Source organism: Cynocephalus volans, chromosome 15 (genome assembly GCF_027409185.1).
Source record: "Cynocephalus volans isolate mCynVol1 chromosome 15, mCynVol1.pri, whole genome shotgun sequence".
Classification (NCBI taxonomy): domain Eukaryota; kingdom Metazoa; phylum Chordata; class Mammalia; order Dermoptera; family Cynocephalidae; genus Cynocephalus; species Cynocephalus volans.
In genome coordinates, this window is record NC_084474.1 from 86,480,148 (window position 1) to 86,495,584 (window position 15,437).

Below are 15,437 nucleotides of genomic sequence, written 5' to 3' on the forward strand. Positions count from 1 at the left end.
ATTTCAACAAAAATCCAAGGAGGCCAGGGAGTGAGACATGAGGCTGCTCAGGAGGACGTTCCAGGGAACAGCATGAGGTAGACAGGGACAATCAGAAGACACGTACACCCAGCCACCCCTTCTACCTTCACTGGCCAGAGTCATCGCCAATCCTTCAAAGGACCCTATGTGCTAGGTTTCCTTCTCCTCGTGTTACAGAGGAGGAAACCGAGGCTCTAAGAGGTTAAGTGACGTGCTCAATGTCACACAGCCGGCAGTGGCCAAGCTGGGAGGGGTCCCAGTATCAGGCTTGGTCTTGGTTCCACCACCCCACAGCTGCCTCGAGGACAGCAAAGAGGACTTCTCAGGCAGTAGAGGGTGTGAGTGCATGTCCAGGAAGCCAAATTCCAGCCCCTAGGAATGGACCAGAAGGGTGGACTATGAGGTCCCTGGTGAACCGTTCATCTCTCAGTCTGGCCCTAAGGTCCTGCTGCCTCTGCGAAGCTCTCCCATCCATCCACCAGCTCCACCCTGTAGGATGCATGTGTGGCTTCTTCCCTGTGGCAGCTCGGCCCAGTGCTAAGGGCAGGGTGCTGGAGGAACAGGGGGACTTCAGTTCTAGCCATATCACGAACTAGCTGTGTGTCCCTGGGCAAGTTGCCTGACCTTGCTGAGCCTATTTAAATATGACTGCGTGTGCAAAGGGCCAGTGTGGTGTGCACTTCACTTCCTTCCTTCTTCTACCCTTTGCCCATCTCTTGGCCAGCCCCATACTGAGGACCTTTTGGGGAAGATGGGGACATGGAGAGACAGGAGGTGAGGTGTGGCTTTGAGAAGCTCACACCATACAGGAGCGAGCCTCAAACTGCACCCTGCGTTGGCATCTCTGGAGGGCTTGCTAAAACCCAGACTGCTGGGCAGCATCCCATGGTTTCTGATGTAGTAGGTCTGGGGTGAGTTTGAGGATCTGTGTCTGTGACAAGATCCCAGGTGATGCTGGTGGTCCGGGGACCCCACTTTGAGAAACTCTCCCCAGCAGGGAAGCTCAGTGGGGTTGTGCCTCCATCAGCCAGGGGTCCTAGAGCCTTAAAAACCTGAGCTTAGAGTTAAAGGGCCTGAGCCTGCACTCACCTTATCCTGTTTCACCTTGATCTTCGGGGGAACGGGGATGTAGGTGCTGCAGTTGGAGAAAGAGAAGATGGTTAATGTGGGCAGGGGGCCTCCTGGGCACACAGCTCTGGGGCTCACATCTAGAGGGTGAGGTACAAGGAAGCGGAGGGCCTCTCCTGCCCCCCCACTCCTTCCCTCAGGGACACCACCTCCCTACCCCACCCAAGTCCCCTCCCACAGCAGCTCCATTACAGACAGCAGAGGGTGATCTTGGCTAATTCGAGGAGGGTCTGCTGGTTCCTGCCCCCATGCAGGCTCGATGACAGCACAGTTGGAAAGTAGGGTGGGGGCCAGCAGCTGGGGTGCTGGCTGCGGACGGCCCACACTGCCACCTTCTCACCCAAGGGGCTATAAGCTTCCCTCGGTGTAGGTAGAGAAACCCCCACCACGCTGAGCTAACTCTGGGGTGTACTTCATGCTCCTGCGGAAGGAGGCGCTGCAGAGACCACATCCTGGCCTGGCCCTCCCCTGCTCTAGGCAGCCCCCCCTTGCTCTCCTGAGGGCACAGCCCCAAGCAGTGTCCTGGACCCAGGTCCCTGGCACCAGCTTTGCTCCCAGGAAGCCCAGCCTAAGACGAGGAGGCTTGTGGAAATCTGGACATCAAAGCCACTTCTCTGCAGGAAGAATCAGGGACTTAGGAATTGGCCCCAGGTAGGAGCACAGGCTCTGTGTCAAGTTCAGCCTTGGCCAGGTTGCTTGGCCAAGCCTGTTTCTCACTGGGAGGATGAAGCTAACAATAATGACTATTGTGAGGATACAATGAGATATCATGTGCCATGTGCCAGTGTGGTGCCTGGGACAAAACAGATGCTCAGGAAATGTGAGTCCTTGCTCTCGTGGAAGCAGACAGTGACTTATCCATTGCCAAAGTCCTCAGTGCTGCCCTGGCATGGGGGGCTGGTCAGGGGGAGCAGGGGCAGCCAAGCACTCCCCATCCCCCCACTCCTGCACTTTACAGTTTGCAAAGCAAGGGGCTGCTACCATCGGGGCAGAGCTAACAGATGCGAAATCCTTTCTCTGCTACTGGAAAGTTTCCAGGGTGCTTGGGGACGCAAACCTTGGAGTCCATTTGGGAGACCTTAGTAGGAGGACGGCTAATGCCTGTGGTTTGTTCAAAGAAGTGGGAGGAAAGGGGGGCAGGGAAGAGTTGGGACAGTCGCGGGAGGTGGCCCGTAGGAGGTGGGGCTCGGGAGGGAGGCATCCCAGGGGTAGGCATAGCCAGGGAAGGGCATGGTGGGAACAGAGGTGCCCACGGTGGCAACAGCAGGGCGGGTCTGTGGAGGGACTCACTGGGAGATGGTGCCTGTGGTGGTGGCGCTCACCACCCACTCCAGGTCGATGGTCTTGAAGGGGACCAGGACCATTCTGACGTTCTCCCCCAGCTCCCTGAAGCTCTCGGGGTACATGAGGTGATGGGTGGTCTTGCTCCCGACATCGGCCTCAAACCCCACAGTGGGTGCCTTGTTCATCCTGGAAGGAGAAGGGAGAGAAAGCTGGGTGGCAGGACACGGGCAACCTGTGGTGTGACCTCAGGTGAGTCACCTTCCTGCCCTAGGCCTCTTCTTCCTCATCTGTAAAATGGAGACAGTTAAGACACAGTTCAAAGGCTTTCATCATTTTTTCCTCTTTTAGGATCTCCAGTCGGTCTAATCAATTCCACCAATGATTACCTCTTATGTGCAACCGTATCCAGTCGGCATCTTATGGTCCTTTTTTAGAGTCGAAGAAACCTGAGCTCAGAGAGGTTGTCCCAGGCCACAGAGCTACTAAGTGGTCACCCCGGACTCAGGTCCATTTAACTGCAAAACTGACCCTCTGCCTCTCACAAGGGACATTTCCACTGGACATCTGGTACATCGGCTCCGAAAGGCCAGGTGAGTGGTCTAAGGATGTAAAGTCAGAGATCACAGAAACAAGAGACGATTCCTGAAGGTTGTGCTGTGCTTCTCGCCCTGGGGCACTTGTGAGTGGTGTGGTGCAGATTACAAGAAACCCAGGACAGACTTGGGGCATCTTCCTGAAATATCTCTTTTACTTGGTGATGGGAAAATATACTTTACATTGAAAGCATATGGCTCTATTATAGCATAGATGGCAAAATGGGGATAAATTTTAAAAATAAAACAAGAGTCTTCAATCTGGCCCTCTCAACAGGCCTCCCTGTGCCATGCTCCTGGCCCACTGGGGACACACTGTGCAGTTTCCTCTCTGCATCCAGAGAGGCATATCTAGTCCATCCTGCAATGCAGAGATGAGGAAACTGAGGCCTGGAGAGAGCAGTGAGGGGCCTGGTGTCCCAGGTAAGTCCAGGAACAACCTACTGACCCTGAGCAAAGCTGCTTCCTCCTGCTTCAAGAAGCCACCTAGGGGCAACATGGTGGGCTTGGGCGAGGGTCTGGCACTCACCTGAACACGAAGTCATGGTTGTCTATCTCGGGCCCATACAAGGACTCTCGTAGGTTTCCAGAGTTGCCCACAACGGCACAGCGCCGGCAGCCCACCGACCCCTTCTCCAGCACGGGGTCCACATCCCCGGGCACCACTCTGAACAGCTCCTTGATGGTGTCATTCAGGTTAGTGGGCTTCTTCTCCCGCTGGAGCTTCTGTGGGCAGAGGATAGAAGGAGACACTTAGTCTGCTGTGCTGACTCTGGCTGGGTGGGCTCAACCTCGTGGCTGCTGAGCCCCCAAACCATCTGCTGTTGTTTTTGGGGACTTCCCGGGTACCCTGCCCTCTGCTGAGCCCCTGGAAATAGAGACAGCTCAGACACACCATCTCCACCTCCTCCCCGATAAGCTCAAGGGCTACTCAGGCAGCTAGAAAGGAAACAGACCATTCATTCATTCTGCACATATTTATTGAGCATCTGCTATGTGCTAGGCACTGCTCTGGCTACCTGCGACAAGAAGACCAGCTGATAGGCATCAGGCCCATGAGAGAAGCATCTGGTAATCTAGCTCAGATCTTCACTCCATACCGGGTCTCCCAGGCCCTGCTCATGTGACCTGCCCAAGCAGAGCTCATCTGCTTCCCCAGCCTGCTCCTCCTGTGGTGCTCCACTCTCTCTCTCCAAAAGGCCCTCCATTCCCCTAAGAGTCACAGCCGGAAACTCGGAGTCAATCTCACTCTGCCCTGGTCCTTATCGAGTCCCAAGCCCAGACACCTGCAAGCCCTCATTCACGCCTTAACAAGAAGAGCAGAGAACAGGTATTGGTGCCAGCTCTGCAGCCCCGGACAGGGCCAGGCAGGCTGACGGCAGTAAGGCATCTGTGTATCCTTATGTCTCCCACAGCTGCTCCCGCCCCAGGACTCCTGGACTCCAGCAGACGAAAGAATCAGCTGGATGCACAAAGGCCTCCGATGTCCACCTACCGAAGTGTTTCCATCCTCTGAGACCTAGCTCAAGTGCCAGCTGTCTTGACACCCTCCCTGTCCCCCAGGCAATGTCAAGCATTAGTTGTATCCCGAGGGTGACCAGTCAGCCTGGTTTGCCCAGGACAAAGGGGTTTCCCTGTATGTAGGACTTTCAATGCCAAAACCAGGATGAGCTGGTCACCCTACTGGTCCCCTCCCTCTACATCTGGTCGGCCCGCTGGTGCAGGTGGTGCTGTGGTCATGCTGTGTAGTGTCTGCCTGCGGATGCGTCTGCTTTCCTCGCTCCTAGTGATCCCCGGAGAGACTCCACAGAAGTCCTGCATCTGACCCCGTCACCACGCCAGGTGTGCATCTCCTCAACTGCAGATGGGGAAGGACACTCCGGGGCCAGACAGGTTCAGTGACTTGTTCCGAATCCAAATCAGGATTTGAACCCAGGTTTTTAGAAACCCACCTTAAGGTTTCTCCCACAACACAGCTGCTATCTCTGGTCCCGGGAATCTCGACCTTTGGAAAGCCAGCCCCTGGGGCTGGGGGAGGTGGGCTGGAGGTGATTCCTATCAGCTACCCCAGCCCCAGGGACAGTGAGTGGCTAGGAGAGGAAGGTGTGGCTAGCGGTTGCTTTGGCCATTATTCAGATTACTGACCAGGGAGGTGTGCAGAAAGGTCCCGGGCACCCAGTTTCCCCTTTAGATGGAAGGCATCAGAATCCCCAAGGGGAGCCACACCCAGGTCTCTCCTCTGCTTAAAACCATCTGGCATCTCCTCTAGCACTAGACCACTAGACATGCCGCAGAGAAACACAGGCAACAGTATCCAACCACACTTCACACCCACTAGGACAGTTATCATATTTAAATGGAAAATAATAGGGTTTGGTGAGGATATAAAGAAAATGGAACCCTGTGTATTGCTGGTGGGAATGTAAAACACTGTACCTGCTGTGAAAAACAGTTTGGTGGTTTCTCATAAGGTTAAACACAGAACCACCATATAACCCGGCACTTCCACTTCCAGGTACCCACCCCAAGGAACTGAAAGCAGGGTCTTGAACATACATCTGGATACCCATGTCCACGGCAGCATTACTCACAATAGCCAAAAGGTAGAAGCAGCCCAAAGGTCCAGTGATGGATGAATGGGTAAGCAAAAGGCGGTACAGATGTGCAATGGAATATTATTGAGCCTTAGAAAGGAAGGAAATTTTGATAGAGGATATACCATGGATGGACCTGGAAAACACTCAGTGAAATAAGCCAAACACAGAACGACAAATACTGTATGATTTCACTTACGTGAGGGCCCTAGAGGAGACAAATTCATTGATACAGAAAGTAGAAGGGTCGACAGCAGGGGCTGGGAGGAGGGGATAAGGGGAAGTTAGTATTTAATGGATACAGAGTTTTTATTGGGAATGATGAAAAAGTGCTGTTTATAAATAGTGGTTACACATCACCGTGAATGTACTTAATGCCACTAAATTACGAATAGTTAAAATGATAAATACTGTTATATATTTTACCACACGAAACCACCATCCAGATTAATCACCTGCATCTGATAGGACTGCCTGGAGAAGCTTCTTGCTCTAGAATGTGCAGACAGTCACCTGGGATCTTGCAAAGCTTCCCATCCTCACCCAGTAGCTTTGGGCTGGGGCCCGAGATCCTGCATTGCTTGAAGGCAGCAGGTGCTGCTACTGCTGGTCCAGCACTCGAGACCCCTGGGGTAGAGGAGCACAGCCAAGCTCCCCTGCAGGAACCCAGCAGAGGTCCCTACCTGGAAGGGCTCCCCAACCTCATGAAGATGTGCTCAGGACCATAGAGTGCCCTCATGTGTGCCGTTACCTGGAGGAAGCATGGCACTGTGTGCTGAATTAAGGAACAGCATACCATGCTATATTCATCATGCAGTGACAGGTACTGAGCACCTCCTAGGTGACACATGTGCTTTGGAGGCCGTGGACATGTATTGGGAGTGTGTCCTGTGCTTCCTGGTGCGAGTGCACAGCCCTCATGCCCATCACTGACTTACTTCCCTTTAATGACTCAATTAAGAAAACAAAGTAAGTTTATTTGAAAAGGAAACCTCACATCTCTAACACAATGGAAAGCGAGGATTACCTGGCAGAAGTAAAAGGTAATTGTATAATACGATGAAAGCAAAACCACCCTATTCAGTTCCAGCTGATCCTGTTGCTTGCCCAGGCAAGCTGTCCTCTCTTTGCTAGAATGAAGACTGGCAAGTACTAGAGAGGTGCATAATAAAACATCGAGCCAAATTAAAGTCCTTGCACTGCAGAGTCGGAAAGGAATTAAGAGCAGGTTTCCTCTCTCCGTGATGCAATGTTCTTCTATGTCCTGCCTCATATGACCTCAATTCACGTGGCCCACACTTTAGGAATCTCGGATCTGTTCCAACCCTTCATCGGCAAAAGGGGAGACTGAGGCCTAGATCTGGGGAGGGACTCACCTGAGGTCATATAGTGAGTGTGTCAACAGCAGAGCCAGGTAGAACCCAGGTGGGAAACTGAGCTGCCTTTCTGTAGATTAGCATCCTAAATCTCCCACTGACCAGATAACTCATCTCAGACGGTTACTCAGTGCTACACCACTGTTTTCCTTGGGAAGAAATATTGTTTTTCTCAGCCTTTTGTAAATGACAGTAAAGTACTACAGGGCTACTGATATGAATACAGGCGAGAAAGTTCAAAGACACTCCTTCCCCTATCTCCCCAACTAGTTTCCAAGTATATTCCCCTATATACAATCAGCACTCAATAAATGCCTGCTGACAGGTGGCCCAGGTGAAGAAGGGACTAGGTGATAGTAGCATTTAATGGGTAGTGACCAGGGGTGCTGCTAAAACATCCTACAATGCACAAGGCATCCCCCCATGACTAGGAATTATCCAGCCCCAATGTCAATAGTGCAGAGGTTGAGAGCCTGCCCTATTCTCTATCAAGCTCAGTTTACCACCTCCTGCACCAGGCACTCAAGTCTTTGAGAGGGCAAAGACCCTGCCTGTCCCATTCTCAGTCACATCCCCAGAGCCCCCTTCCAACACCAGGACTTAGCCGGGTCTTCTGATTCACAGCACAGTGCTTTAGACCCTTCTAAGTTTCATGCACATCTTCTGTTCATTTCAAATAGACCATAAGCTCCTTAAGCACAGGAATGGCTTAAAGAAAATGCTGTATGGGAAAGTTTGCCTCCTGCGGGATGTCTCCCTGGTCGTCTCAGCTACACTCAACTCTCTCTTCTCTTAGCACAGCCTATAAGGGACTTCATGAGCTATGCCCATGGCCACAGTCACACATGGATTTTAGGCATGATTCTCTACCTCCTGCTCCCACACATGCCTTCTCACACCTCCAGGTGATGCACACATGGCTCCCTCTGTCTGCAGTGTCCTTCCTCCAGAATACACTCAGATGACCTCTCTGCTTCTTTCATGATGAACTTGGCCATTGCCTCCTCTGGGAAGCCTCCTCTCAGAGCCCCAGCCCCCAAGGAGCGGTTAGATATCCCTCCTATGTGGTCCCCGATCTCCTGTGCCCAATTCCTGCATAGCATCTATCAACATGGTTTGTGATTGTCTGTTTTCCCTTCTTTCCCTCCCACCCCTGAAACCCAAGAAGAGAAGACAATGTCTTTTCCATCTCAGTATAGTGGTGCTTGGCATAGAGTAGATGCTCAATAAATAAGGAATGCATGCATATTTCTTGCTCCCCTTAGAGCTATTTTGCATTCAACAACTGGAATGACCTTTCAAATGGGTAAATCTGATCATGGGACTCCCCTGATAAAAAGTCTACAGTGGCTTCCTGTTGCACTTAGAACAAACCCCAGACTCCTCAGCATGGGCTTGTCTACTCCCAAACCTCCTCTCATAGCACATTCCCTACTCGGGGCACCCCAACCACACCAGGCTCTCCTCTCCTCCAGTACAGCCAGCTGGTGCCACCCCAGGGCTCTTGTACTTGCTGTCCCAGGGACTGGCAGCACATTCTTCAGGTCCTTCCATGGTCGATGACTTCTCTGCCTTTGGGTCAGTTCAAGACCTGCCTCCTCAGAGACCTCCGTGTGGCCCCTAATTACTTACAGAGACCCCTCTCCAAGTTTATTTCCATCACAAACCTCATTGGACCTTCCTCTAAGCACTTCCATCTGAACCCCCTTGCTAATTTGTTTCTCATCTGGTTCTCCCAGCCAGAATAAAACTCCACAAGAGTAAAGACCTTGTCTCTTTTTTTTTTTTTCATTTTGATACCTAGAGTGGATGAAGAAGTGGCCCCCCTAAAGATATGTTCAAGTGCTAGCCCCTGGAACCTGGGAGCGTGACCTTATTTGGAAAAAGGGACTCTGCAGATGAAATTGTCAAGGCTCTGTAGATGAGACCATCCTGAATTCAGGATGAGCTCCAAACCCAATGACAGGTGTCCTCATAAGAGACGGAGAGGAAGATTTGAGACACAAAGAGACACAGAGTAAGAAAGCTACATGAAGTGGAGGCAGAGGCTGGAGTGACATGTCTACCAGCCAAGGAGCACCAAGGACAGCCAGCAGCCACCAGAAGGTAGACACAGGAGTGGAGTGGATTCTCCCTCAGAGCCTCCAGGAGGAACCGATCCTGCTGACAGCTCGGTTTCTAACTTCTGGCCTCCAGAACTGTGGGAGAATATACTTCTATTGCTTTAAGCACATCTGTGGTAACTTGTTACAGCAACCACAGGGAGCTAATGTAGCACCTTCTGCTCTGACATATACAATAGATCCTCAATGAACAGTTGTTGAATGAATAAATAAATGAACCATAATCTGAATCCTGCTAAATCCCCGGCAGGGCCCCAGGCGCACAGCAGGGCCCTGACATTTGGCTCTGGGAGCCCCCCCCCCCACTCACCCCCAGACCCCACGCTCAGCCCCAGGCCTCACCAGCCACCACTGGTAGGTGTCCTCCTCCAGGAGCGCGTTCCGGGCCGTCAGCAGTGGCTGCATGGTCCGGTTGAATCTCTCGTCGAACCAGGCCGAGACCCCGCGCTGCCCGACGCAGTGGGTGCAGGTGCATGGCCTGTACTTGATGAGCTTCTTGAGGTTCTCCGAGAGCTCCAGGACCATCTGCTTGGGGAACCAGGTGGTGGGCACCGTGGTGTGGGTGTAGTTCAGGAGGAAGGAGGTGAGGGAGACGAGGAGCAGAAGGAAGGTCAGCAGTTTGAGGGTCCTTTTCCTCATGGCCACCATCTTCCCTTCCTGGAGGGGGCCTCCCTGGGACGGGCTAGAGGAAATCCCTCCGAATTGAGGAGAAACACGGACGAGAAAGATCCCAGGGATGGAGACTCGATCAGAAGGGACAGCGGGAATTCCCAGGGAGGCCTCAAGGGCTGCTGCGGCCAACTCCACTTCCACCAGGGGACGGCCACCCGTGTGTTCTGGACATCACTGCGTGGTCCACAAAGGCCATTCGTGTCATGTTGGCTGTGCCTGCCATAATTTGTCGTCTCAGGAAGTAAAGCAGCCTCCCTCCTCTACAGTCCTTAAAGAGCTAATGGTGTGTCTTGATGAAGCTCTAATCGAACTTAGTAACAGTGATTTCGTTTTCCATCCAAAGGGGTTGAGGGGTAATTAATCTCTGTGACAGTCCAGGGTCCCTCGGGGGTGAGGATCTGGAAGGAAGGGTCTTTGCCACCCTTGTCCAGAAAGTGTGGTTTGTGACAGTCATTAATTAGAGCTTTGTCTTTCCCCTGGTGTCGCCAGAGACGTGGCGGTTAAGTGGCCAGCTTGACGAAGGCACAGAGGGTTGTGTGTCATCTGTGTGAAAAAAGAAAAACAGAGGATGAAATTTTGTGACCTTGCTATAAAAAGAATCTCTCTCCATGCCTCCACCAGGGTGCATTCCATGGGCCTCCCCTCTGTCATCAGCCAACTTGACAGGTGGCAAGGGATGACTTATTTACCCTCTTGAGCTTCAGTGAGTGAGTGAGTGTATGTGTGAGTGTGCACGTGTGTGTGGACGGTGAGGAATCAGCGTCTATTTGAGAGGCTGTGAAGGGGCGTGGGAGGTGTCCCATCCATGTATCCTACAATCGAGACCTAGCACATTTGAGCACGCCACAGAAGTTTGTGACATGCTTCAGTGATGCTTGCGTGGTGCGATGTACACGGAGATTGTTAAACACATGTTACTTGCCTTTCTCTCCTTCACTCTCTTCTGGATTCTGAATTTCAGCAACAACAGCAGCAAAAATGGTATGGTTAGGGAGAGACCCAGGCTTCCACTTTCCCTGGCATTCAGGCTCTGCCAGTTGGCCTGGATTCCATAGAGGGGGCTTTAGACAGCCCAGGTTCAAGTTCTGGTTTAGCAGCTGTGTGGTCTTGGGAATGTTATTCAACCTTCCTGCCCCCTCCACCCCCAGTTTCTTTTTCTGTAAAATGGGATAATAATATCCCTATCTATAGGATGGCTATTTATAGGATGGTTATGAAGACAAATAAAACGATGTATGTTGAGCTGCTGGTATCTATTAGGCAATTACTGAACTCTAATTTTCCTTTTTAAGTGGATAAAGGAGTGAATATTCCTCAGTGATCCACTAAGGGCCAACATGATGATATATATATTCATGTATATCTGTTGCCTCAGAGAATCCTTAAAGTACACAGCCAGCAAGATACTAGTTTCCCTTTTTGTCTTAGAAGAAACTGAGACTAAAAGAGACTAAATGACTTGCCCAAGGTCATAGGGAAAGGAGGAAGTGGGATCTGAGTCCAAATCCCCAGCCCTCCAATTCCTTGTATCTGGAGGGGTTGGGGGACCAGGAACAGTGGGTGGGGCCTCTACTCTGGAGTTGACACCCATCATGTTAACTAGTCTTTAGATTACCATGGTTGGAGGGATAGAGAGAACAGGGAGCACATTCTATCAAAGAAAAATGGGGACCCCTCAAATGCCCATAGCACAATTCCCCAGATCTCACTGACGTCTTAGGGCTTCTGTCTGGTACAGTTGTGGTCACAGCTCCACAGTGAAGTCTGATCTCTCTGATCTTTGCCTGGGATGCTCCCCCCCCCCCATCCTGATTTATCTGATCCATTCCTCCCCATCTGCAATGTGTAGCTCTTTAACGAGAAGGATATTTTTTTTCCAGGAAAGTGAGAGTTGAAAGAGAATTGATTACCTTTCAGTTGAGTAGAATGGCAGCTCAAAAACCAGATTAAATCCACAATGCCTTTCTGGAGACATCCAGGGCTCAAGACATGTTTGGTGCAATGCCCTACACCTTCCTCATCTCCAAGCCCATTGTATGCAGGATAAGGTCCCCGCTCCTCAGCTCAGGTGGCAATGTCATCTGGTACTGGCCCTTGTCCACTGCTCCACTGTTTACTTCTCACAACAACCTGGCTTGTATTTATAACCTACTGGTGTCTGTAACTGTCCCGCCCACTCCTCCCTGCTCACTTCCCTATCTCCATCTTGTCATCTGTCTTCTTGCAATTATTCATCCAGTTATTTTAAAGTCCAAGGAGCAGCTCTGTCATTTGAGTTGGATTAGCCCCCTTAGCTGCACAGGTAGGCCCCGATTTCACTTGGCTGGCGGAGGTTCCCCGCCCTCTTACCACAACAATTGGTGCAGGGATGAGTGTCTGTCTTAATCCATCCAATCGACTGAACCCTGGGATTTTTGTCAAGATGGAGGAAACTTTCCTTCGTTCTGGCTCCTCTGTTGTTTAGATACGGAGCATCATGCTGGCCATTTTAGTAGCTCCTGGGGAAGAGGTTAGAGCTAAATGAGGCCCAGAAAAGTGGCACTAAATCCCTGATCTAGCCATACCTGTAGCCCACCTACACCTTGATAATTCAGTTACATGAGAGAATAAATCCCCTTTATTGTGTAAAGCAGATTATCTGTAACTTGAAGCAACATGCCTGACCCACAGGTTACAGTTGCTCCTGCCTCTGGGCCCCAGCCCACGCTGTCCCCACTGTCCAGAAAATCCATCGCACCCTGCTTGCTGGGTGGGCTCAGCTCATGCTGAATCCTGGACGGATTCTTCAGGGCTCAGATCGTGCTGAATCCTGGAGGGAGCCCCACCCACTCCTGGGGTGAGCTGGGCCTCTCCTGGCTCCCACGGTGCCCTGGCTCCACTCTGCTCACTGCGTTCTTATCTGTCTCCCCTCTGGACTAGAAGCAACATGAGGATAGAAACTCGGTCTCACCAAGGTTGTGGCCCTGTCACCTGGCACGCACTCGGTGTTCAGTGGTGGCTGGTAGCATGAAGGAATGCAGAAACAAATGGAGGGAAATGCAAAGGCTGACAATCCAGCGGGAATTCTGAGCAAAAAAGCACACACGAAGAGTCAAAGGATGCGAACTCTCACCAGGCCATGCCACCCATCTGCTGTGTGACTGTGAACAAGTCCCTAACCTCTCTGAACCATTCCTTTAACTGGAAAACGGGGCTGACAACACAGATTCTGCTCACTGCTCAGGGACATCAACCTGTCAAGGTCTATCCGTCCATCCAACTCACTGACTACATATTTGCTGGTCTCTCTGCGGTTCCAGGCACTGAGATCGGTGGTTGGGATATATCGTGAAAGGCTCTAACGTGTGAGCTTTCTAGGCATTAGCAAGGCCCCGGGTACTTCGGGAGAAAGGAGGCGGCTATGGTTGGATCAGAGACAGGAGGAGCAGGAGATAGGGTCAGACAGGAGCCAGGCATGTAGGAAGGTGACAGCATGCTGGGCTATGGAAGCCACAGTCAAGACTAAGTTTTCTCTGAGTGAAATGGAGATCCACTGAAGGGTATGAGCAGAGGACTGACATGGTCTCACTACATTATCTTCACAATGAGCAGGGCCCAAGATGCCCTTACTGACTCTGTACACCCAATGCCAGGGCAGGACGTTTTCCTAAACAGATGACTGTTGAACCATGTTGATCAAATGTGATTCTGGATGAGAGCTCAGGTTCCCTACAACCTCCTAGGGGTGGGTGAGAGCTGGACAGGGGGCAAGGCTGAGCTGCAGAAGCTGTGGGACCACGCCACTCTCCTCCCATCTCTGAGGCCAGGGTGCTCATTTGGATGCCACCTAGCGGCAGAAGCTTCTGGGCTGGTATCAATCAGCCTTTGAAAAGCCCTGGAAACAAGTGCAGGGTAAAAGCAAGAACACCCCTCCATCCCTTCCTGCGGCCAGGGAAAAAAGGAGGACTGGGTGACTTTCCTGCGCCCCTTCAAGTGTGAGGCAGCTGGGGACAAAGTCCTGGCTTGCTGAGATGGGACCCCAGCCAACACGCCACGGGCTGAAGATCTCTGCAAGGCAAGTATGCGCTGAGGGAGGCTGCGAACCCTAAAACCGAAAGAAGAGGCTCCCTGTTCTTTCTGGCAGAATGGCAGGGATCACCCGGCCACGTGCTGGAAAGTGCACACGACAGTCTGACAGGGTCAACAGGATCATACTGACTACTGTCAGCACCCTGTGGAGAACTCAGAAAGTAAGTTCCGAGGTTTCCCCAAGGAGGGGTCCCTAATGAAGTTAAACTTCTCTGACACTACGGAGTTGGGGGGCAGTTACCAGCAAATGAGAGGATTGCTTGAAACTCTTGGAAATCCAAATGAATGAACCACACAGGGTTTTGAATGTAAACACCTGAACTGTGGGTGGTTGCCATAGCCCAGGACCCTCCGGGCACTCTGCAAAGCATAGCCCTGGCACTGCAGTGTTGGAGAAAAGCCGGAGTGAACGGTGCAGGCTGCTGGCCATGTTGAAGCTTCTCATAAAGAGTGGCCACCACCACCCCCAATGTGACCCTCAATCGACTGGGTGAGGAGGGTAATCATCAGACTTGCGTCTTCGAAATGACAAACAGGTCCAGAGAAGGCAAGTGACTTCTCCAAGGTCACCCAGCAAGACAGTGGCAGATCCAGCACCACCATGACCCCGGTCCTCCTCCGGGGGCTTTCTACGTAGCCACCGTTCATCATTCTACTTCATCAGTACCTGCCCTTATCTTTACTATTTCTTTTCTTATAATTTCTTTGGGTTTGATTTATTGCCATTCCAACATTTTGAGATTTCCATCTGATTTTTTTTTCTGGTAAATTTCTCCATCTTGACATCTGTCTTCTTGCAATTATTCATCCAGTTATTTTAAAGTCCATGTCTGACGTCCTGTGATACCTGGATGACATGTGGGTTCATTTCTATTGTCTATTTGCTGTCTCTCTCTGTCTTTAGTCATTTGGTTCTGTCTCTCGGCATGCCTGGTGGCTGTCAATTTTGTGTATGACAAAGAGGTACAGACTCTGGATGAGGCTGTCCTCATTCAGGGAGGATTTGGTGTTCCCTAATGGGCAGGGGCACATTGCCTTGTTCCAACTGGGGGTTTTACTTTTCATGATGTCTGGTCTATTTCTGGTCTGCCCTTACCCCTGCAGCATAGCCCTTTTCGAAAGACGGTGGGGAATGTCTGCCATGGTGCCTCTTTCCTATAAGTCCTCTTCTCCAATTTCCATCTCCCTTGCACTGTGAGATTGCCACGAGCTTAGTTTAGCTTTTCTGCCTCTCAGCTGCTGCTTTCTGTTTGGTTTCTTAGACTCTGGGCCCATGCAAATTAAATACTGGCAAATGCCTTGAAATAAAAAAAGAAAAAAAAAAAAGAATAAAAAAGCACAGAATATGAGTTCTTTTCTCTGTGGGTCCTTTTGCTCCAGGTTCTTGGTCCCTATGGTGTTGGCTGACTTAGTGGTCCTGAACTCATTCACTCACTCTATCTGTCTTATCCCCAGCCTTGCAAGGCTGCCAGACACCCTCTGTGCTGCTGTTCTCTGCTCATCCTGTAGACCCTTCATCTCATACGAATCAGCACAGACCCTGTGCAGGAAGGAAGCAAAGATGATTGGGCGCCCCCG

General features: G+C 51.3%; 1 protein-coding gene across 4 annotated transcripts in view; it reads right to left on the bottom strand.

The window, feature by feature from the left end:
- Window positions 1–15,437, bottom strand: part of ST3GAL1 (ST3 beta-galactoside alpha-2,3-sialyltransferase 1) — a 94,098-nt gene that overhangs the window by 6,774 nt on the left and 71,887 nt on the right. The window contains exons 1-7 of one of the 4 annotated variants that reach the window (XM_063079513.1): window positions 14,956–14,975; window positions 12,742–12,856; window positions 12,141–12,289; window positions 9,462–10,334; window positions 3,556–3,752; window positions 2,440–2,619; window positions 1,111–1,156 (exon numbers count right to left, since the gene is read on the bottom strand). In XM_063079513.1, coding sequence (XP_062935583.1) covers window positions 1,111–1,156; window positions 2,440–2,619; window positions 3,556–3,752; window positions 9,462–9,767 — 729 coding nt within the window. In that variant the 5' untranslated portion in view covers window positions 9,768–10,334; window positions 12,141–12,289; window positions 12,742–12,856; window positions 14,956–14,975. Of the gene's footprint in view, window positions 1–1,110; window positions 1,157–2,439; window positions 2,620–3,555; window positions 3,753–9,461; window positions 10,335–11,701; window positions 11,723–12,140; window positions 12,290–12,741; window positions 12,857–14,955; window positions 14,976–15,437 lie in introns of those variants that run through there. The other 3 variants (XM_063079511.1, XM_063079514.1, XM_063079512.1) reach the window with 3 other exon arrangements.